At 31.0% G+C, this 22774-nt stretch overlaps 1 protein-coding gene across 1 annotated transcript in view; it reads left to right on the top strand.

Moving 5' to 3' along the window:
* Positions 1 to 5977: 5977 nt before the first annotated feature.
* LOC134687978 (uncharacterized) overlaps positions 5978 to 22774 on the top strand; it is a 29750-nt gene continuing 12953 nt past the window's right edge. Inside the window, exons 1-6 of the mRNA XM_063548444.1 lie at positions 5978 to 6659; positions 9032 to 9096; positions 15424 to 15469; positions 16672 to 16764; positions 18837 to 18929; positions 19624 to 19959. Coding sequence (XP_063404514.1) covers positions 5978 to 6659; positions 9032 to 9096; positions 15424 to 15469; positions 16672 to 16764; positions 18837 to 18929; positions 19624 to 19959 — 1315 coding nt within the window. The remainder of the gene's footprint in view (positions 6660 to 9031; positions 9097 to 15423; positions 15470 to 16671; positions 16765 to 18836; positions 18930 to 19623; positions 19960 to 22774) is intronic.

Below are 22774 nucleotides of genomic sequence, written 5' to 3'. Positions count from 1 at the left end.
AAATACGAAAGTGAGGAGCGCTAGCAAAATCACTGATAACATGTTAGAATTGGTTCAATAATTTAAAATCATCTAAAATTAATATTCAATGCATATTTTTGTCCTTGAGTGATAAATATTAGGCAATAGGTTAAAAATGTCTTAATTGGTCGATAAGATCTAAAATCATTAAAAAAAAATGTTTTCTAGAGACAAATATGAAGTAATCTGATTGCAGTTCCAAGTAAAAATGGGTTATTCATTTGGGGATGTAAGAAGGGTGGGCTGGTGGCTGCCAAATAGTGTCTGTTCATTTACATGTACATGAAAACGTTTTAAAATTTGTATATATGTTGTTTCCAGATTTTACTTTTTCTTGTTGTTCAGTTAATAACATATACCTTTCCTTTATGGAGAACCTCTAGCATTCATGTTATTATTTATTTAGATCAAAATGCATGTCAATAAAAAGCAGGTCACATTTACTTACATCATGTACATTCCATGCTTTATGACATTGAAATATTTGAACATACAATACATGTAATCTGCAAAACGTTGTAAATGTTTTCAGATTAAATTGTTTGAAATTCACATCAGGTATTTCATCATTTACAGAGGCCTTCTAATAAGATGATTCAAGATAGTGTAACAATCAGGGAACAGTCAGATTTGGCTAAAGACTGCAAAGAAATCACACACCATCCTGTCCTTTCAAAGTACAAGTACAATACATGTAGTATCACATTACATGATCATGAAGACACCTTAGTGTTTGATGATGTAGTGGCAACTTATTCTTCTACAGTCTATCCTGTTGATTGTGCTGTGATTTATAAAAGGTAAAAAAATCTTAAAAAACTTCTTTGAACAAGTGAGCTCTTTAGCAGCATTAGTATTGTGTTGAGGGTACATTAATTTGCTAGATGCTTTTTTGGGATGATTTATTTTATTATACATGTTATACAGACACTAAACTTATGTTTGATATTGATTTTTTTGTAAACATATTTTCTAAGTCTTTGATAAATTTTCATTAAGTTAATTTTAATCTGTTGTTTTTATTTTATTATTTTAGATTATTTTAGAAACATATATTTATATCTCTATCTATTTTTATTCCACAGACAGCCTGAAATATACAGTGAGGGAAGTCCATATGAGGTTGTATCTACAAGAGTAAACATGACAAGGCCTGAAAACCAAACTGGTACATGTATTAAAATATCTATTTATTTCCTCACAGTAGGAATTTATTCTGTTGAAGCTTTCTTTTTAATCAATCTTTAAAAAAATTATCAATGTCTCCAAAGGTGTATACAAACATACATTTCCAATAACAACATAAGATTTCAAGTATTTAGAGAGTGTAGATATAACACCTTGGAACCATGGTGCTATAGAGTCTTTGGTAGAACACAAGATAAAATTTAAAAACTTTGTATCAAAATCTAAAAAACTTCTAACAATTTTTTTTAATTTTATCAATGTTTTAAAAGGATTTTATTTGTTTGAATTCACATTATTATTAGATGTTGGTGGATGAGAGTCTGGACTGTAATTCACTCAGTGTATTTCCAGCTGTGTACATGTAGCTAGTACGTCATAACTCATGATGTTACTGGCTTGTATGCAACTACATATATTGTTTGATTCTTTGCTGTTATAAGATATTTAAAATCTTTTAAATTAAGGAATACATCTTCTTCTTTTCATCTTTAAGTATACAATATGGACCATAATTTGCTATTGGGCTCGTTTCCTATAACTATAGAAAAGTGATAAAATTGTGAATTACTGTAAGAAAAGTTGTAACTACATCTAAAGATGCCATTATTTTTATCAACATACAAGTGTATGCTACTCTTCCCTAGAAAAAAAATTGAAATATACATATTTCAAAGATTCTACAACTGTATTTTTGTGTCGTTTCTCGCGTTACTTTTTGCTTCCGAAGAGCATAACTCTGACTGATTTATAGATAATCATCACCGGCAAATTCGTAACTTTTGCTTTCAAATAACAAAGAACATCGACCAATAAGAATAGTCAGAAGAAAATGCCGAGAACTATAAGTATTTATGTAGCAGATGTAAGAACAGTAACGTGACTTTTGTGTCTGATTTCGTAACTCAAATTTTAGATGATGTAATCTGCTTTGTTGTAATAGAATTCTTAAAAACAATATGAAAATATGAACTCTCGTGAGATGTTCAAACAGGTAAATCAGAGATGATTTACATTCTTGTTTTGATCTTCGTAATAATTAAGTAAGAAAATGACGTTATCGTTATGCGTTACATTTCACACGAAACAGAAGTCCAGTGATTTATTAAAATTGTTTTTGTCCTTAAGTTCTAATCATTTACGGTCATACGTGAAACATGTGACTAACATGTGATCACGCCCTTACAGCCGGACATACAATATACTAGTTCCAAACATTGTTTTTGTTTCCAACATGATGTTAGCAAACATAATCTGTAGACTTGTTTCGACTTGTTTAAAAAAGGAAAATACAATTTTCAAAGAGATTGCGCCGGGGGTCTATTATTTTTTCCTATGTGCATAATGTTACATACGATCTTGTGTGAAAATAAATGCCCAATGACTTGACAAAATCGATTTCAGATTTGACCGACATTTAAACACACTATGTTTCCCAATAAAAATGTAAAGGGTCCTTGGAAAATTCAATCGAAATTACGTCTCTTATCATGGTGCCGATGTTCGTTGGATTGATTTTGCTTCAGCAGTAAATATTACTGGATATTTTAGGTGAATAAAGATAATTAAATGAAAAATGCATGTTAATATACCGTTACACTTGGAATGTACAAAGTTGGTAACTTTGTCACAATTTTAAATTAATTTTTTTATTCATGTTCTGCAAACACTTTTCAGAAACGCAATAAACTTGTCAAAGGAAAAGTAAACTTTTACCAGGCATGACTTGAAAGGAAGTACTTTATTGATTTTAGCCCACTAAAGTAGGTTAAAATGTGGAAACCATGTAGATGATGTACAGGTCACAAATATCACATGGTGCCTATTTTAAAGATTTTAATTCCAAGTTAAAAGTTTTTTTCTTTACTGGATTTAAAGAATTTTACATTGCCAATGATTTGGAATAAATTTTATATAACTGGAATTTCAAAACCAAATATAAATATATTTTTTTGGCCAAAACATCAAGATACAACGATTATGGTATCCTGTATCAATGAAGAAAATATGGAAAATTCTGAATAAATTGTACTAATTGTTTTCAAAACAAGCACATATTTAGGAGTTTTATAATACTGTTACATTTAAGATGGATTTTAAGAAAAAGTATACTGTTCAGATTATTTTAAGCAGATTTTGCAATAAAATAAAACTAAAAAAATGCTTTCGGTTTCTTATGGTTTCCTGTCACATTTAAAAAAAACTTTAATATAACATTGAAAATAGATTTTAAATATTAACATGAAGCAAGTAACACTAGTAATGGTGTTTATTTATGCCTTTTGAATTATATTGTGCAAAATAAAGAAAATAAAGGTTTCCTGTTTGGTTACCTGTCACGTAAACGGTGAATCAAAATGTATTAATTTTTTCTCGAAAAACTCAATTGTTCCATTCATACTATTCTAACACCAACACAACCCACAAAATAAAAGTTAAAATTTTAGAACTTACAAAAAAGGATACAAAAAGAAACCAAAGGCTAAATACCAAATTATGGTCCATATACATTTGATTTACCAGAACAAATCACTGTAAATTTTAACTTATAAAAAATATTTAAACTTTATTTAAAAAGCAAATACTAAGTAAATTAGTTTTAAAAGACCAATTATACACATTATCTATTTTTATACAAAATTTATATATATTCGCCTCCCTTCAACATACAAAGTTACTATTATTAGTACTATGTTACAACTGTCATGACTGTCCAAATTACATGTACAACTATTTGATAGTCCAGTTACGATAATTATATCAAACAATTTTCATGGAGTCAAGATAATAATTTATCAGCCTTAAATTTGACATAAAATTGAGAATGGAAATAGGGAATGTGTCAAAGAGACAACAACCCGACCAAATAAAAAACAGCAGCAGAAGGTCGCCAACAGGTCTTCAATGTAGCGAGAAATTCCCGCACCCAGAGGCGTCCTTCAGCTGGCCCCTAAACAAATATATACTAGTCCAGTGATAATGAACGCCATAGTCATACTAATTTCCAGATTGTACACAAGAAACTAACATGTCTATTATTTTGGTAACAAGACTATAAATGATATCAAGAACACAACATACACACTTGTCATACTGGTGGATAAGTGATTCTTGAATGCAACACATTTACAAGTAGAAATTAGCAGAAAGCAATTTTACATATTTCTACCTCTGCCATGTTAAGATCATGATGACTACAGTTACTATGATCAGTTGAACACCAGTGCTTAATGCAATCATACCACATCTTGTTGTTTTATATTTAGTTGTAATCATCTTGCATCTTTGCCACATGCTTTTTTACTTGTTTTTATTTAGTGTGTAAATGTACATGGAATGTTAATTTTTTTTTAGAAAAAGTAATTCAGGTAAACTTCAATTTATAATGTTGTAATGTTTTATTATTTGTTATAGAACCAGTAGTATTTGACCTCCTATTGGATGCAACACATTCGGTTTCAATAAACAAGTTGTCGGTGTCAGTTGCAGTAGAATTTGAGGGTACAGTTTCAAAATCAACAAAACCTTTTTTTGGTGAGATTTATGTTTAAGAGTTTCTACGTGAAGTTACCAATTGGTCTTTAAATACATGTCATTGACACTGTTTGTTACGACAGCTTTCATTGTCTGTAATGCAACAAGATACATATCAGACTTTCTGCCATGCTGATATCAATAGCAAAATTGATAAGTAATACAAGATTTCCAAAATTGCTAAGATGTCTCACTCTGCACAGAAATTTAATGGTCATTGCACTTAAATGATGAATTTAGTCTTGCCTTTTCGGGGTCAGAAAGCGAGACTAAGGCATGCTGTTTTCAACTGCAACAATCCAGGGGTCACCGCACCAGGTGATTTGAGTGACTATATTGAGCTAGGACTCATCACTTCACCCTATTTAAAAGGGATTCTTGCCTCATTTAATGTTTGTAAATACAAATGTAGGAAAAAACAATCTTTTGTTTGAAAAAAATTCTAGATGCACTACCGTAGCTTTGCCCTTATGACATGTATGATATTTTTATACCCCACACAATTTTTACTCAGATTTAATGTGTTTTACCCTTCTGTTTGCCCTGCAGTCTATTAGTCCTTCTCTTGTCATTGCAACTCCCCTAAAACCAAACAACAGAACTGTAGATGTGCATATCAATAGGATTTTTTTTCTAGAAATTATGTCCCTTTGAACTCATTATACTACAGTCTGTCAGTCCTGGTCTTGTCATAGCAAGTCCTCTGAAACCACACCACAGAATTACCAAAAAACTTTGAAGATAATAAGGACATTACATGTATATGTGAATGTGCATATCCACAAGAATTTTTTATCAATTGACTTTTGTAGGAGTTATGAGTATGTGACACTTATGCATCTCGTTATATTTTGTTTTTACTCAGTATCAATGTGGGGGCTTGGGTAATGTGAACGTGTTCACAAAGGTTCTTAAATTTAACATATTGTTTTTGTATTTACAAATGTAGTTTAGACCAGAAGCATGTCAATGTAAGGAAATACCACTTTAGCAGTTGTCATGCCAAAAAGCTTTATAACATTTCTAAAAGGAATAGATGCTTTGGAAATTTTATTCTTTAACGTATACATGTGATCTTCAACTTTCTCTGACTATCATCAGGTGTTTCAATCTCAGCAACTCAGGCTCTTCAATGGAGACTTTTGTTTTTAGTCATATGTATTTTGAATAAATTAATGTAACTTGCTTGAATAATTTAATAAGTGGATCTTGTATTGTAGAAGAAAACAAATTTATTATGGAAGACAGTATGGAAGGTGAAGAAAACATTGAAGAAGTTCTAAAGTATGAAAATTTGAATTTAATTAAAGATGTTATAAGTTTGAGATGGACCATTTTCTTTAGAATGTATGAACCAAGATATCTGATTGACCAGCATGAAGACCTGTTCCTTTTGCATGTTTTAGAAAATAAAAAGATGCATTGTGTGAAGATGATTTATGAGCAGGAGGCCCATGGTATAGAAATATCTCAAATAACTCTTCTGCCAGAAAAAATGTTAAAATATATTGAATGGAAATTTAAAATTTCTGAAGCAATCAGTAAAATTGAGGAAAATATGTCAATTAAGACGACACATATTGATCATATACAGCATGATGAACATGATGGGGATAAAAAATCCATAAATGCAGAAAATGTTTGCAAACAACCATACATGTTTCAATCAAATCATAAAGCTCAAGGTTTAAAAAAAAGAAAGTTTCCTGATTTTAGGAATAAAGAAACACCACTGGACATGCTGGACATTTCTGAAAATAATGGAGAAGTATTACGGGGCATATATACCAAAGAGATTGTCAAGGATACAATTTTTGTAGAAGGATGTGAAAATGATGAAGAAAAGTGGCAGATATATGATGCAGAAATTGATATAGAAAAATTTACTGTACCAGATCAGAAGGAAGATATTCCCCAAGGTATTTTTGTTGTCACTGACATATATTTGAGGAGACTAATTTTCCCTGTCAATCCATTTGTCAAATCAGTTATTATTAAAAAAAAATCACACAAACCACCCAAATCAAAAACTAAAGCATTGAAATAGAAAGTTCTAAACTATCTTTATCAGTTTATACCATGCATGTTTATCTGTGCACATCTTTTTTTTTTTTTTTTAACTCTTCTTTAATCTTATTCAACTGCTCCAATTATACCTCCTCTTAATATTTATAGTTCAACATGATAAATCAGCTTAGTCAAAAATTAAAGTTAATCAGCTTTTTCATCACTGTGTGTAATACATCATCATTGATTGGTCTCTGAAACAAGTAAGCTAAATGTTGAAACAAAGGTTGATCAAAATACTTCTTACAATGTTAAGTTTGAAGTTTTTACATAAAATTATGATATATACATGTACACAGGGTTTCCGCTGGCGGTCGCCATTTTCGCAATTTGCGAAAAAATAATAATTGTGGCGATTAAAATTCGTCATTGGCGAAAGAATTTGGCGACAGAAATATATATAACGATTTATTTTCAGCCATCTTGTTTGTTTACTATTTTCGAGTTTCTCTGACTTTACCGATCAGACAATACTCGGAATTCACCTTGAACTCGTTAAGATTTCGACAGAAAATCAATAATCAGCTGATTGCATTTATAGCTATCGACATCAAAGGACTAATTAATAAAGGTGTTGATTGTATGATTTGACAAAATGATATGGTTAAATGGCTTCTGTCACATGTCTCAAAAGGGATTTATTTACCGCTTTGCGACGCACGTGTTTGAAGCAAAATTTACGCTTCCTCTCCTTCTTTTGAAAAGAAAGTTATTGTTATGACGAAAAATGTTCAAAAGCTAGAAAGGTCTCTGATTTTAAACTGTATCATTTAACTTTCATATAGATCATTGATTTGAGTTGGTACTTCAAATTCGTTTCTGTAACACAGGTGTTTCAAGCATATAGTTTTACTTATTTACGATGGTCTAGAAAAGAAAACTGTCGTTATGAAGAAATCTATTTAAAAGGTTGGCATGAGAGTAACCCTTCAATGTAATGACTACACCTTACACGAGGGATCAATTCCAAGTATAAGATTCTTCGTTTTGTTGTTAAAAAACACTTCTCATTTTTTTTTGGGGGGGGGGGGGGTGCTTGAAAAAAAGAAAATTTTAAAGGAAAGATATATTTGGCGAAAAAAATAATAAAGTGGCGAAAAATATATTGTTTTGGCGAAAGAGGTGGCGAAAAAAAATAATTGACCCAGGGGAAACCCTGCATGTACATCATTTGTACATTGTACAACCATCATGATCAACATGTATTTTAAATAACTTGGCTAGAATTCTTTTAATGCAAAAACATTTCTTTTTACCGTGTTTACTATTCCATTTATTTATGTAGGTAAGCTGAATTTTAGAATTGAAATTTATGATATAATATTCCATGTTGGAGAGTAGACCCAGTGCTGTTAAAAAAATAGCCTAGGTTAATTGTCTTTAGCATAGTTTAATCTACATGTACATTCTACATTTTTTGTTCTATGCTTCATAAACTAAGTTTTAAATATGAATTAGTGTTCCAGATTCCAGTCTAGATTTAAGATATATTGTATCAGCTCTGATGCAATATGATCCTATTTAGCAGGGATCTGCAGACATCTGTAAACTCTGCAATGTGATAAAATCAGGGAAAACATCTGCATGTTTATTGTCTTCTGTTACCTTTTTTTTTGTTTTGAAGGTGTAAAATGTTAAAGTTGAAAGTGAATAATTATGTATTATTGTCATTTTGTTTATTTTCATTGGTTACATCTTCTGACATCAGACTCGGACTTCTCTTGAACTGAGTTTTAATGTGCTTATTGTTATGCGTTTACTTTTCTACATTGGTTAGAGGTATAGGGGGAGGGTTGAGATCTCACAAACATGTTTAACCCCGCCTTTTTAGCGCCTGTCCCAAGTCAGGAGCCTCTGGCCTTTGTTAGTCTTGTATTATTTTAATTTTAGTTTCTTGTGTATAATTTGGAAATTAGTATGGCGTTCATTATCACTGAACTAGTATATATTTGTTTAGGGGCCAGCTGAAGGACGCCTCCGGGTGCTGGAATTTCTCGCTACATTGAAGACCTTTTGGTGACCTTCTGCTGTTTTTTTTTCTTTGGTCGGGTTGTTGTCTCTTTGACACATTCCCCGTTTCCATTCTCAATTTTATTGCCAAGAATGTTTTGGTTTGTTATCTGCACATGTACAACTGTCAACAATTTAAACATGAGTTTCATCTTTTATTATCATGATCATAAATGTACTTCTTTGGTTTTTAAACTATGATATATTTCCATAGGACAAATAGCTTTCAAAAGACAATCGTGGTCAAGTATCTGTGGTGTAGTGATATTTACACTGTTGGTAAGTTGCATTAATAATAGATTTATATTTTTGTATGCTACAATACTGATAAATGATATATATGAATAGATTTCAAATTAAAACGTAAAGAAAGATAAAAGATGTATTGAGAATCAGCTGACTTCACTTAAATAATCAGTTTTCTACAATTTGTTTTGTCACGCTTTAAGATATTGGTTTATAGTTTCATCATGACAAGGTACAGATCAAGTTAAAATTTTGTTTTCATCTGATGATTTTGTGCATAGTTATGGTCCTCAGACTTAGAAAACTTACTCAAATAATAAGTTTTCTACACTTTTTATACGACCACAAAATTTGAAAAAAATTTCGTCGTATATTGCTATCACGTTGGCGTCGTCATCTGTGTCGTCGTCGTCGTCCGAATACTTTTAGTTTTCGCACTCTAACTTTAGTAAAAGTGAATAGAAATCTATGAAATTTTAACACAAGGTAAATGACCACAAAAGGAAGGTTGGGATTGATTTTGGTAGTTTTGGTCCCAACATTTTAGGAATTAGGGGCCAAAAAGGGCCCAAATAAGCATTTTCTTGGTTTTCGCACTATAACTTTAGTTTAAGTTAATAGAAATCTATGAAATGTTGACACAAGGTTTATGACCACAAAATAAAGGTTGGGATTGATTTTGGGAGTTTTGGTTTTAACAGTTGAGGAATTATGGGCCAAAAAAGGGCCCAAATAAGCATTATTCTTGGTTTTCGCACAATAACTTTAATTAAAGTAAATAGAAACCAATAACATTTAAACACAATGTTTTTGACCACAAAAGGAAGGTTGGTATTGATTTTGGGAGTTAAGGTCTTAACAGTTTAGGAATAAGGGGCCAAAAAGGGACCCAAATAAGCATTTTTCTTGGTTTTCACACCATAACTTTAGTATTCATAAATAGAAATCTATGAAATTTAAACATAAGGTTTATGACCATAAAAGGAAGGTTGGTATTGATTTTGGGAGTTTTGGTCCCAACAGTTTAGCAATAAAGGGCCCAAAGGGTCCAAAATTAAACTTTGTTTGATATCATTAAAAATTGAATAATTGGGGTTCTTTGATATGCTGAATCTAACTGTGTATGTAAATTCTTAATTTTTGGTCCAGTTTGAAATTGGTCTACATTAAGGTCCAAAGGGTCCAAAATTAAACTTAGTTTGATTTTAACAAAAATTGAATCCTTGGGGTTCTTTAATATGCTGAATCTAAAAATGTACTTAGATTTTTAGCTCACCTGGCCCGAAGGGCCAAGTGAGCTTTTCTCATCACTTGGCGTCCGTCGTCCGTCGTCGTCCGTCGTCGTTAACTTTTAGAAAAATCTTCTCATCTGAAACTACTGGGCCAAATGAAACCAAACTTGGCCACAATCATCATGCTGGTATCTAGTTTACAAAATGTGTGGCGTGACCCGCCAAACAAAACAAGATGGCCGCCATGGCTAAAAATAGAACATAGGGGTCAAATGCAGTTTTTGGCTTATAACTCAAAAACCAAAGCATTTAGAGCAAATCTGACATGGGGTAAAATTGTAAATCAGGTCAAGATCTATCTGCCCTGAAATTTTCAGATGAATCCGACAAGCCGTTGTTGGGTTGCTGCCCCTGAATTGGTAATTTTAGGGAAATTCTGTCCATTTTCACTTATTATCTTGAATATTATTATAGATAGAGATAAACTGTAAACAGCAATAATGTTCAGCAAAGTAAGATCTACAAATAAGTCTACATAACCAAAATGGTCAGTTGACCCCTTTAGGAGTTATTGCCCTTTATAGTCAATTTTTAACCATTTTTCGTTAATCTTAGTAATCTTTTACAAAAATCTTCTCCTCTGAAACTACTGGGCCAAATAAAACCAAACTTGGCCACAATCATCATGCTGGTATCTAGTTTAAAAAATGTGTGGCGTGACCTGGCCAACCAACCAAGATGGCTGCCATGGCTAAAAATAGAACATAGGGGTAAAATGCAGTTTTTTGCTTATAACTCAAAAACCAAACCTTTTAGAGCAAATCTGACAAGTGGTAAAATTGTTTATCTAGGCAAGATCTAACTGCCCTGAAATTTTCAGATGAATCCGACAACCCGTTGTTGGGTTGCTGCCCCTGAATTGGTAATTTTAGGGAAATTTTGCTGTTTTTGGTTATTATCTTGAATATTATTATAGATAGAGATGAATTGTAAACATCATTATTGTTCAGCACAATAAGATCTACAAATAAATCAACATGAACAAAATTGTCAGTTGACCCCTTTAGGAGTTATTTCCTTTATAGTCAATTTTTAACAATTTTCCTGAAATTTGTAAATTTTTACTAACATTTTCCACTGAAACTACTGGGCCAAGTTTAATATAGATAGAAATAATTGTTAGCAGCAAGAATCTTCAGTAAAATAAGATGTACAAACACTTCACCATCACAAAAACATAATTTTGTCATGAATCCATCTGCGTCCTTTGTTTAATATTCACGTAGACCAAGGTGAGCGACACAGGCTCTTTAGAGCCTCTAGTTTATTATTGGCCCAGTTTTCAAGTTGGCCCAAATCGGGGTCCAAAATTAAACTTTGTTTGATTTCATCAAATATTGAATAATTGGGGTTCTTTGATATGTCAAATCTAACTGTGTATGTAGATTCTTAATTTTTGGTCCCGTTTTAAAATTGATCTACATTAAAGTCCAAAGGGTCCAAAATTAAACTAAGTTTGATTTTAACAAAAATTATATTCTTGGGTCTCTTTGATATGCTGAATCTAATCATGTACTTAGATTTTTTATTACGGGCCCAGTTTTCAAGTTGGTCCAAATCAGGATCCAAAATTATTATATTAAGTATTGTGCAATCGCAAGAAATTTTCAATTGCACAGTTATAAATTTAGCAATAGCAAGAAATCTTCAATTGCACAGTATTGTACAATAGCAAGAAATCTTCAATTGCACAGTATTGTGCAATAGCAAATATTTTCTATTGCACAATAGCAAAAAAGATCTAATTGCATAATATTGTGCAATAGCAAGAAATTCCAATTGGATTTCAATTGGAGTTATCTTTCTTTGTCCAGAATAGTAGTTGAATCTACTTAAATCATTGTTTTATACAATATACAATGTATATTTACTTTTACTACATTGTACCAACTGGTAGATTAAAACAATCTTTACCATTCAGTCATTGTCAGTGATAACAAGCACTTTTTTTTACATTTTAATATTTTATGATGTATTTAAATGAGTTGTTATTGTTGCAAACTTCATTAGAAATTTGAATTGAGATCAGTTTTGAAATAAGGGAAAGGCAGATGTGAAAAAAAAATGGGGGGGGGGGTCAATTTTTATTCATTTCAGATTTATTTCATAAATAAAAATAAAATTTCTTCAAACATTTTTTTTGAGAGGATTAATATTCAACACCATAGTGAATTGCTCAAAGGCAATATTTTTTTTTTAAGTTCATTAGACCACATTCATTCTGTGTCAGAAACCTATGCTGTGTCAACTATTTAATCACAATCCAAATTTAGAGCTGAATCCAGCTTCAATGTTGTGTCCATACTTGCCCCAACCGTTCAGGGTTCAACCTCTGCGGTTGTATAAAGCTGCGCCCTGCGGAGCATCTGGTTTTGTTATGCTTGAATAAATTGATTTGATAATTGATATGTAGTTTAATCATGACACGGTACAGATCAAGTTCAAATTTTGTTTTGATCTGATGATTTTGTGCAGAGTTATGGTCCTTGGACTTAGAAAACTCACTCAAATAATCAGTTTTCAACATTTTTTTTCATAATGCTTGATTAAACATGTATTGACTTAATATTTGTTATATAGTAAACATCATGACAAGTGTGGTCTAGTTACATGTAGCATTTTGTTCTGGTACAATGAATTATTAACTTGTTGGGGACTATGTATTGCCTTTCAATACTCTCAGAATGCTTGTTTTTTTTACTTTAATAGAATACTTTGCAAAAATAAATGTACTCTTCAGGTTTTTTTATACGACCGCAAATTTTGAAAAAAAATTCGTCGTATATTGCTATCACGTTGGCGTCGTCGTCGTCGTCGTCCGAATACTTTTAGTTTTCGCACTCTAACTTTAGTAAAAGTGAATAGAAATCTATGAAATTTTAACATAAGGTTTATGACCATAAAAGGAAGGCTGGTATTGATTTTGGGATTTTTGGTCCCAATATTTTAGGAATTAGGGGCCAAAAAGGGCCCAAATAAGCATTTTCTTGGTTTTTGCACTATAACTTTAGTTTAAGTTAATAGAAATCTATGAAATTTTGACACAAGGTTTATGACCACAAAAGAAAGGTTGGGATTGATTTTGGGAGTTTTGGTTTCAACAGTTTAGGAATTAGGGGCCAAAAAAGGGCCCAAATAAGCATTATTCTTGGTTTTCGCACAATAACTTTAGTTAAAGTAAATAGAAATCAATGAAATTTAAACACAATGTTTATGACCACAAAAGGAAGGTTGGTATTGATTTTGGGAGTTTCGGTCCAAACAGTTTAGGAATTAGGGGCCAAAAAGGGACCCAAATAAGCATTTTTCTTGGTTTTCGCACCATAGCGTTAGTATAAGTAAATAGAAATCTATGAAATTTAAACACAAGGTTTATGACTATAAAAGGAAGGTTGGTATTGATTTTGGGAGTTTTGGTCCTAACAGTTTAGGAAAAAAGGGGCCCAAAGGTCAAAATTAAACTTTGTTTGATTTCATCAAAATTGAATAATTGGGGTTCTTTAATATGCCGAATCTTACTGTGTATGTAGATTCTTAATTTTTGGTCCCGTTTTCAAATTGGTCTACATTAAGGTCCAAAGGGTCCAAAATTAAACTTGGTTTGATTTTAACAAAAATTGAAACCTTGGGGTTCTTTGATATGCTGAATCTAAAAATGTACTTAGATTTTTAATTATTGGCCCAGTTTTCAAGTTGGCCCAAATTGGGGTCCAAAATTAAACATTGTTTGATTTCATCAAAAATTGAATAATTGGGGTTCTTTGATATGCCAAATCTAACTGTGTATGTAGATTCTTATTTTTTGGTCCAGTTTTAAAATTGGTCTAAATTAAAGTGCAAAGGGTCCAAAATTAAACTAAGTTTGATTTTAACAAAAATCAAATTCTTGGGCCTCTTTGATATGCTGAATCTAAACATGTACTTAGATTTTTGATTATGGGTCCAGTTTTCAAGTTGGTCCAAATCAGGATCTAAAATTATTATATTAAGTATTGTGCAATAGCAAGTCTTTTCAATTGCACAGTATTGTGCAATGGCAAGAAATATCTAACTTCACAATATTGTGAAATAGCAAATTTTTTTTTTAATTAAGAGTTATCTTTCTTTGTCCAGTAAAGTAAGCAAGAAATATCTGCAAGAATTTTTTTTAATTGGAGTTATCTTTCTTTGTCCAGAATCAACTTAAATCTTTGTTATATACAATATACAATGTATATTCACTTTTTACTACCAACTGATAAATTTAAATAATCTTTACCATTCAGTGATAACAAGCAGTTTTTTTACATCTTAATATTTTATGATGTATTTAAATGAGTAGTAATTGTTGCAAACTCCATTAGAATATTTTAATTGAAATTATTTTTGGAATAAGGGAAAGGGGGATGTGATTAAAAAATTGGGTTCAATTTTTCTCATTTGAAATTTCATAAATAAAAAGAAAATTTCTTCAAACATTTTTTTGAGAGGATTAATATTCAACAGCATAGTGAATTGCTCTAAGAGAAAACAAAAAATTTTAAGTTCATTTGAATACATTCATTCTGTGTCAGAAACCTATGCTGTGTCAACTATTTAATCACAATCCAAATTTAGAGCGGAATCCAGCTTGAATGTTGTGTCCATACTTGCCCCAACTGTTCAGGGTTCAACCTCTGTGGTCGTATAAAGCTACGCCCTGCGGAGCATCTGGTTATAATATAAGTTGATAATTTTGCTGTATTTATTCCACATATAAAATACATTTGGTAAATAAATTGTTCGTTCCTCTGAGCAATGCTGCGAAACTTTTGATTCTGTCTTTTTTATGAATAAAAATCTTATGCAGACAGAATAGTGTGTTAAATCTTCATTTGTTTTCATTTGAAATAAATCTCATGATACAACATTTGTTTTGAACTGTAACTTATCTTTTTACAAAATTATCATTTTTGAAATGCTTCTTTCACAGATAACCACAATTGCAGTGGAAAGTCCTTTCAATATTTGTATTCAGTAATCCACTAATTCACTTCTTTAATTAAAGGTTAGAAAAAACTAATATCTACATCATAATTTTTTTTACTAGTTGCAGTTATCTGTAGTCATGGGCAGAAAAGTTCATCCTGATCAAGGTAAGACATTATTAACATAATCAACAAATAAGATTTTTCTAATTTTTAAATAAGTAAGTTTGCTAAGTACAAAGTTTTGATTCTTTACATAAAACAGGTCATGTCATATGACCTGTTTTATGTAAAGAATAGCAATTATTAGATGCATTTGGTTTTATTGTCATTGCATATATGCCACTTTTGGGAAGGCTGCGACTTCTATATTGATAGTGTTTTGTTGAGGTCTGAGGTGGCAGTACTGCAAACAATCTACTTTAAAGCTTAATATTTCAGAAGGTAGCAGATATGGATCCTTGATACTTTGTATATAGATGCCTTCTGTCATGTGTCCATTGTCCTTGACCTCATTTAAAGGTTCTGTGACCACTTGGAAAAAAGCATAGAAAATTAAGTATTAAGTATTCTTAATTTCTCTCTTATTATAAGTAAAGAGATAACTGTATTTGGTATGTTCTTAGTCTGAAAGGTTCTCATACTTTTCAGACAGTTATCACTTAATCTTGTCAATGACCTCATTTCGTGAATCAGTGATCAAGGTTAATTTTTTGTGGTCAAGTCCATATCTCAGATACTATAATCAATAGATCTACTAATTTTGGTGAATGGAATGATTGTAAGGTGTCCATGTCCAACTAGCAGTGACTAGCAGGTGTCATCTGACCTTGACCTCATTTTCATATGTTTCAGAGTTAACAGTTAAGCTTTTGTGTTTTGGTCAGTTTTTCTGATACTGTATTGAATAATTTAATTTAGTTGGTTTATGAAAATAATTTACAATATGCTTGTCAGTTTGCCATAGTTTTTTTCACCTTGACCTTAAAAGTTATCTAGACCATTCCATAGTCATATAGTCATGATAGTGCAAAAAATCATTATAATCAGGAAATTGCAGATTATTCCATTTTTTCTGGTAGCAGAGAACATTTTTTTTTTTTATCATATTCAGTTTAATGTGTCAAAAAATAAGTCAAATGAACCAACACCTTCTGGCTGTGCAAGCTGGTAGAGTAATCTGGATGGATACCAAAGTATGTTGTGGTTGTCTTAAAACATCACTAATTAATAAAAACCATAAAAAAGACTAACTGTATCCATCCTGGTTTTATACATGTTATGCAAGAATTTATTTCATTACATCAGTTATAGATAACGTACCTAGCTACTACATTATTACAAAATTTAATATATTTTGCTGTTTGCAGGACACCTGTGCAGTCGGTGGAATTTACAGAAAAGCAATTTGTATTTAGAAGATGAAAAGGGAAAAGACAGCTTCAACAGATTACCACTTACTGGTAAAACAGCTATCCAATGCAATGTCTCTAATTCATGAATTTTGTGTTTTTATATCTATAAAATTAAAGTTTACAACACAAGGTGTACTAATCTTATTAACTATTTGGTTGTTAGGGAAGAAGGAAATTGTAATGAGACATTTTAAACTTCAATGGGACATTTAAGCTCAGACATTTTATTTAAAAACAGAAATTTATGTGTCAAGAAAAATCTATTGATTTGATAATAGAAGTGTATTGATTTTAATACAAATTTAAGAAATATTTTACAATATGCTTGTCAGTCTGCCATAGTTTTTTTCACCTTGACCTTAAAAGTTATCTAGACCATTCCATAGTCATATAGTGCAAAAAATCATTATAATCAGGAAATTGCAGATTATTCCATTTTTAGCTCACCTGGCCTAAAAGACCATGTGAGCTTTTCTTATCACTTGGCGTCTGTCGTCGTTAACAATTTTTCAAACATCTTCTCCTATGAAACTACTGAATGGATTTGAATGAAACTTAGCATGATTGTTCCTTAGAAATTCCTGCACCAAGTGTGCGCTTTGATTTTTGATCCGTCAAAAAACATGGCCGCCGTTACTTAAAATAGAACATAGGGGTCAAATGCAGTTTTTGGCTTATATCTCAAAAACCAAAGCATTTAGAGCAAATCTGACAAGGGGTAAAAATGTTCATTAGGTCAAGATCTATCAGCCCTGAAATTTTCAGATGAATCAAACAAACCATTGTTGGGTTGCTGCCACTTAATTGGTAATTTTAAGGAAATTTTGCAGTTTTTGGTCATTATCTTGAATATTATTATAGATAAAGATAAACTGTAAACAGCAAAAATGATCAGCAAAGTAAGATCTACAAATAAGTTAATATGACCAAAATTGTCAATTGACCCCTTAAGGGGTTATTGTCCTTTAATTGCAATTTTTCACAATTTGTTCATCATATTCGCTAACTTTAAAAAATCTTCTTCTCTGAAACTACTGAATGGATTTGGATGAAACTTAGCATGATTGTTCCTTAGATTATCCTGCACAAAGTGTGTGCTTAGATTTTTGATCCGTCAAAAAACATGGCCGCCATTACTTAAAATAGAACATAGGGGTCAAATGCAGTTTTTGGCTTATATATCAAAAACGAAAGCATTTAGAGCAAATCTGACATGGGGTAAAAATGTTCATTAGGTCAAGATCCATCAGCCCTGAAATTTTCAGATGAATCAAACAAACCATTGTTGGGTTGCTGCCACTTAATTGGTAATTTTAAGGAAATTTTGCAGTTTTTGATCATTATCTTGAATATTATTATAGATAAAGATAAACTGTAAACAGCAAAAATGATCAGCAAAGTAAGATCTACAAATAAGTCAATTTGACCAAAATTGTCAATTTGACCAAAATTGTCAATTGACCTCTTAAGGAGTTATTGCCCTTTAAAGACTTTTTTCACAATTTGTTCATCATGTTGACTTACTTTAAAAAATCTTCTCCTTTGAAACTGCTGTATCAATTTCAGCCAAACTTAGGCTAAATGAGTTTCAGAGTTTCAGAGTATCTAGTATAAATTTTATATTTCATTTCCTGGTATGTCAAGAAACTTAGCTCCTATGGCTAAAATAGAACATAGAAGAAAACGATTTTTTTTTTGGCTTTTGAAGAGAATAGGACGATTTAAAGAACATTTAAATAAATTGAAAAGCCAAAATAATCAATGATGAGAGATTAAACCAAAAAAATTCAGGTGAGCGATTCAGGCTCTTGAGAGCCTCTTGTTTCTGGTAGCAGAGAACATTTTTTTTTTTTATCATATTCAGTTTAATGTGTCAAAAAATAAGTCAAATGAACCAACACCTTCTGGCTGTGCAAGCTGGTAGAGTAATCTGGATGGATACCAAAGTATGTTGTGGTTGTCTTAAAACATCACTAATTAATAAAAACCATAAAAAAGACTAACTGTATCCATCCTGGTTTTATACATGTTATGCAAGAATTTATTTCATTACATCAGTTATAGATAACGTACCTAGCTACTACATTATTACAAAATTTAATATATTTTGCTGTTTGCAGGACACCTGTGCAGTCGGTGGAATTTACAGAGAAGCAATTTGTATTTAGAAGATGAAAAGGGAAAAGACAGCTTCAACAGATTACCACTTACTGGTAAAACAGCTATCCAATGCAATGTCTCTAATTCATGAATTTTGTGTTTTTATATCTATAAAATTAAAGTTTACAACACAAGGTGTACTAATCTTATTAACTATTTGGTTGTTAGGGAAGACGGAAATTGTAATGAGACATTTTAAACTTCAATGGGACATTTAAGCTCAGACATTTTATTTAAAAACAGAAATTTATGTGTCAAGAAAAATCTATTGATTTGATAATAGAAGTGTATTGATTTTAATACAAATTTTAGAAGTATTTTTGCTGATTTCATGTACTTTTTGAATGTTATAATATATTACACAATAAAACAGGTAAATGACTTAATTTTTTTATTGTCAGTTCACTTTTATAGTTTAGCTTGACCTTCAAATTCTTGTACTTTTTATTGTAAAATATTCTCTGTGGGATCAATGCAGGAAATAAACTTGAGGCATTGCATGAATTTATAGTAATTTTTTATAACCTTATATGGTGTTTTAAGCAACAAAATATTACCCAACATATTTTTGACAGAATACGTAAGTCCTTATAAAATTTTTTATTTATAATCAATGATTTATGAATTTTCATTACCACAAAGAATAATTATAGCTTTAAATTTCATTTGCAGACAGTTATCATAATAATATAATTTAAATAGGAATGAAAAACATACCACTAATAGGAGATATGATATTTCTTGTAGCATCATCTTTACTGCAAAACAATGATCAACTGGACAAAGATTTAGAAAGCACTAGTTTTCATTCAAAATACAAGAGGATACATTTTATGAGAAAACTAAATGGTATCAGAAATGAAATCGAGAGAAAAGAAAGAAAAACAAGTATTTTTGAAGATGAAAAACCTAGTTTATTTCAACTAAATGATAGGATTGTAGGTAATGAGAGAACCTACTGGGGAAAGACTAGGACCTTTAGTGATGCAGATATTAGTAGAATTGAAAATACTTTCAGAATGGATGTGTATTTTGTTTGGGATGATGCTTTCATTGAAGAAATTACTGAACACTATACAGAAGGTAAACTATGAATTATGAATTTTACCTAAATGAAATGATGATATTGAAAAATTATGGTGAAAAAGTGTTTTTTTTGTTTGTAATGATGCATCAAATATCAGATTATTTGTTTTTTATTTGATCATTTTCCTAACAAAAAGAATCATTTTATGTAGTAGTTTTGCATTATGTCATATTATTATTTAATTTAACAATTTACCTTACAAACAAAATTTTTTTTACAAGATATTGGTTTAAGTGATTGTCGATTATTGCTGTATATCTTATTAGTAGATTGTTCATTGTGTTTTTACATAAATCAGGCCCTTAGTTTTCAGTGTTTAGATTGTGTCAAATTTGTCATTTCTGGGCCATTTAAAGGTCATTATGCAGTACAGGGCTTAATCTAGGATTTTTGAGAGGAAGAAGTGACTTCTCCTCCCATGAGAGTTTAGAGAAGTGAAATTCCATTACCTTTTCGAGATCGTTTGCATAGTGTTTTCCAGCACATCGTAAGGGAAAATTGTTTTATTTGCACAATAAAAAATTTACTTGCAGTGTTTTACATGATTATATTATTGCAAAATGTAAGAATTGAAAAATTCTTAGTAAAAAGGTTTAACAATGTACTTATTATTTATTCATTCCACCTTTTGTGCAGTAAACTTGAAATTTAGTTGTTGCTGGCCTAGTAATATTATCATGCATTTATCCTATGTGCATCTGCTTCACATTTTGAAGTCCAGAAAACACTCCCAGTTTATATGATGACTTTTTTTTTAAATGACTGGGCAATTTAATGTTTACCTTTTGTAAAATATTGACTGTCCAGGACATTTTGTCAGCTATATTAGTTGAGGATCTTGTGAAAGATTGTAAGCCTATATATGAAAAAAAATATTTATCAACCACTTTTTAAAGTCATAAGAAACCTCAAATTGAAAAAAAAATATGCACATGTTTTTTATAACTAAAATGATAGTTTCCTTTATACAACTTATGTACATATACTTTTTTCGGAGGGAAATTCTTTAATTTCTCCACATTTAGAAGAAGTTCACTTATTCTTAATTGCTTGCTTCCAGCAAGCAATTCGCCGATATATTTTCCGTATGCATAGTGACCCAAGCTTAACCCTCCTCGTAAAAATCCGGTGAACGCAATACACATGGATCTGTCATTGAAATAAACAAATATCTGATTAAACATGTTTAACACGTGTTCAATACCCATGTTTTTGTGATTTGTTTACTATTGTTTGACAATAGGTAAAACTCAGCTTCAAAACATGGCATTTAATGAGCAGCCATATTTGTTAAATCATAACTTTAGAGAGAGAAAAAATTGACGATTATATGATATATTTGCGAAAAATAATAATAAAATCGTGCACAGAGGACTAAGTTTATGATACATACATTCATTAGTTCAAGAATTGGATAAACATTATTTTTTACCACTCACTCGTTTCATATGACTTTAATTTATGAACAAAGAGCTATTTTTTTACGACCACAAAAATTTTAAAAAAATTGGTCGTTTATTGGTATCCTGTTTTTGTTGTCGTCTATACATTGTAGTCGTTTTCAGCATCGTCCAAAGACAAATGATTTCAAGATAATAACTTTAGTATAAGTAAATAGAAATCAATCATTTTTGTCAATCAAATATTTTAACACAAGTTTTATAACCACTAAAAGAAGCCTGGCATTGATTTTAGGGGTTATGAACCCAACTGTTTATGAATTAAAAGGCAAAACAAGGGGCCCAAATAAGCATGTGTTTTTTTATTTTGGTCGGGTAGTTGTCTCTTTGACACATTCCCCATTTCCATTCTCAATTTTATTTTTTACAGAGTTTGTCTTTAGTGCCGTGTGGAGGCAGTAGAGTGCCTCCCCGTGCTTCAGGTTTATGCTCTTATAATATACTAGATTATGGAGTGTGTGTCCGAGCGAGAACTTCTCTAGTTCATTACTTTAGGAATGTTTATCAAAAAGTAGTATTTCAATATTCAGCCCCATTCTACTAATTGGTCAGCCATCAGTCATACCCTGATATACACTATCTTTTTCGGGTAATTAATACTGATAGCGTTCGACATTTCAGCCGAACAAATTTATCACTTTTACTTAACTTAATTATTGTATGCTGGTTCATATTCTGGACGCCAATCTTTGCTCCTTTATTATGTAATTCACTAACAAAACAATTATGAAACTAAGAAACGGAAAAATACTAAATACTAAACTTGTTCAAAGGGTATCTACACGTCTCAATTTTCAAAATCGGTTATCTAAAAATACTACCATCGCTAACATTTTTAACAATAAAAATCGTGGTTACCCTTCTATCGATAAGTGTCATGCCAAAAAATGACTTACATGTCCCCGTCTTTCCACCAACAATACGGTAATGTCCACGTTTAATGGTCGCACATTTTCTTTAAATTTTGAAACTGATATTACTTGAAAAACAAACAGTATTATTTATTTACTCACATGAAACAAACCGGGATGTGGTATTCAGTACGTAGGAGAAACTGGAAGATATTTATCAAAACGCACTCAAGAACATCTGTATCGTTTTAAAAGACCTAATAAATTCAAAAGTATCATTTACCAACACCTTAAGAAGCACAACCATCCTTTTAAATATTTAGCAGTTCAACCTTTAGAAGTAGTAAATAAGCAGCCTGGTGAATCGCATTCAAAGTTTGTACGATCACGGAAAATAATTGAATTAAATTGGATTAAAAAATTACAGACAGTTTACCCTCTCGGTCTAAATGATAATATCATGGGAATTGGTAATATATCTAGAACCAATTCCGTTAACA

Source organism: Mytilus trossulus, chromosome 10, assembly GCF_036588685.1.
Source record: "Mytilus trossulus isolate FHL-02 chromosome 10, PNRI_Mtr1.1.1.hap1, whole genome shotgun sequence".
Taxonomy (NCBI): Eukaryota; Metazoa; Mollusca; class Bivalvia; order Mytilida; family Mytilidae; genus Mytilus; species Mytilus trossulus.
This window is presented reverse-complemented; position numbering and strand designations above follow the sequence as displayed.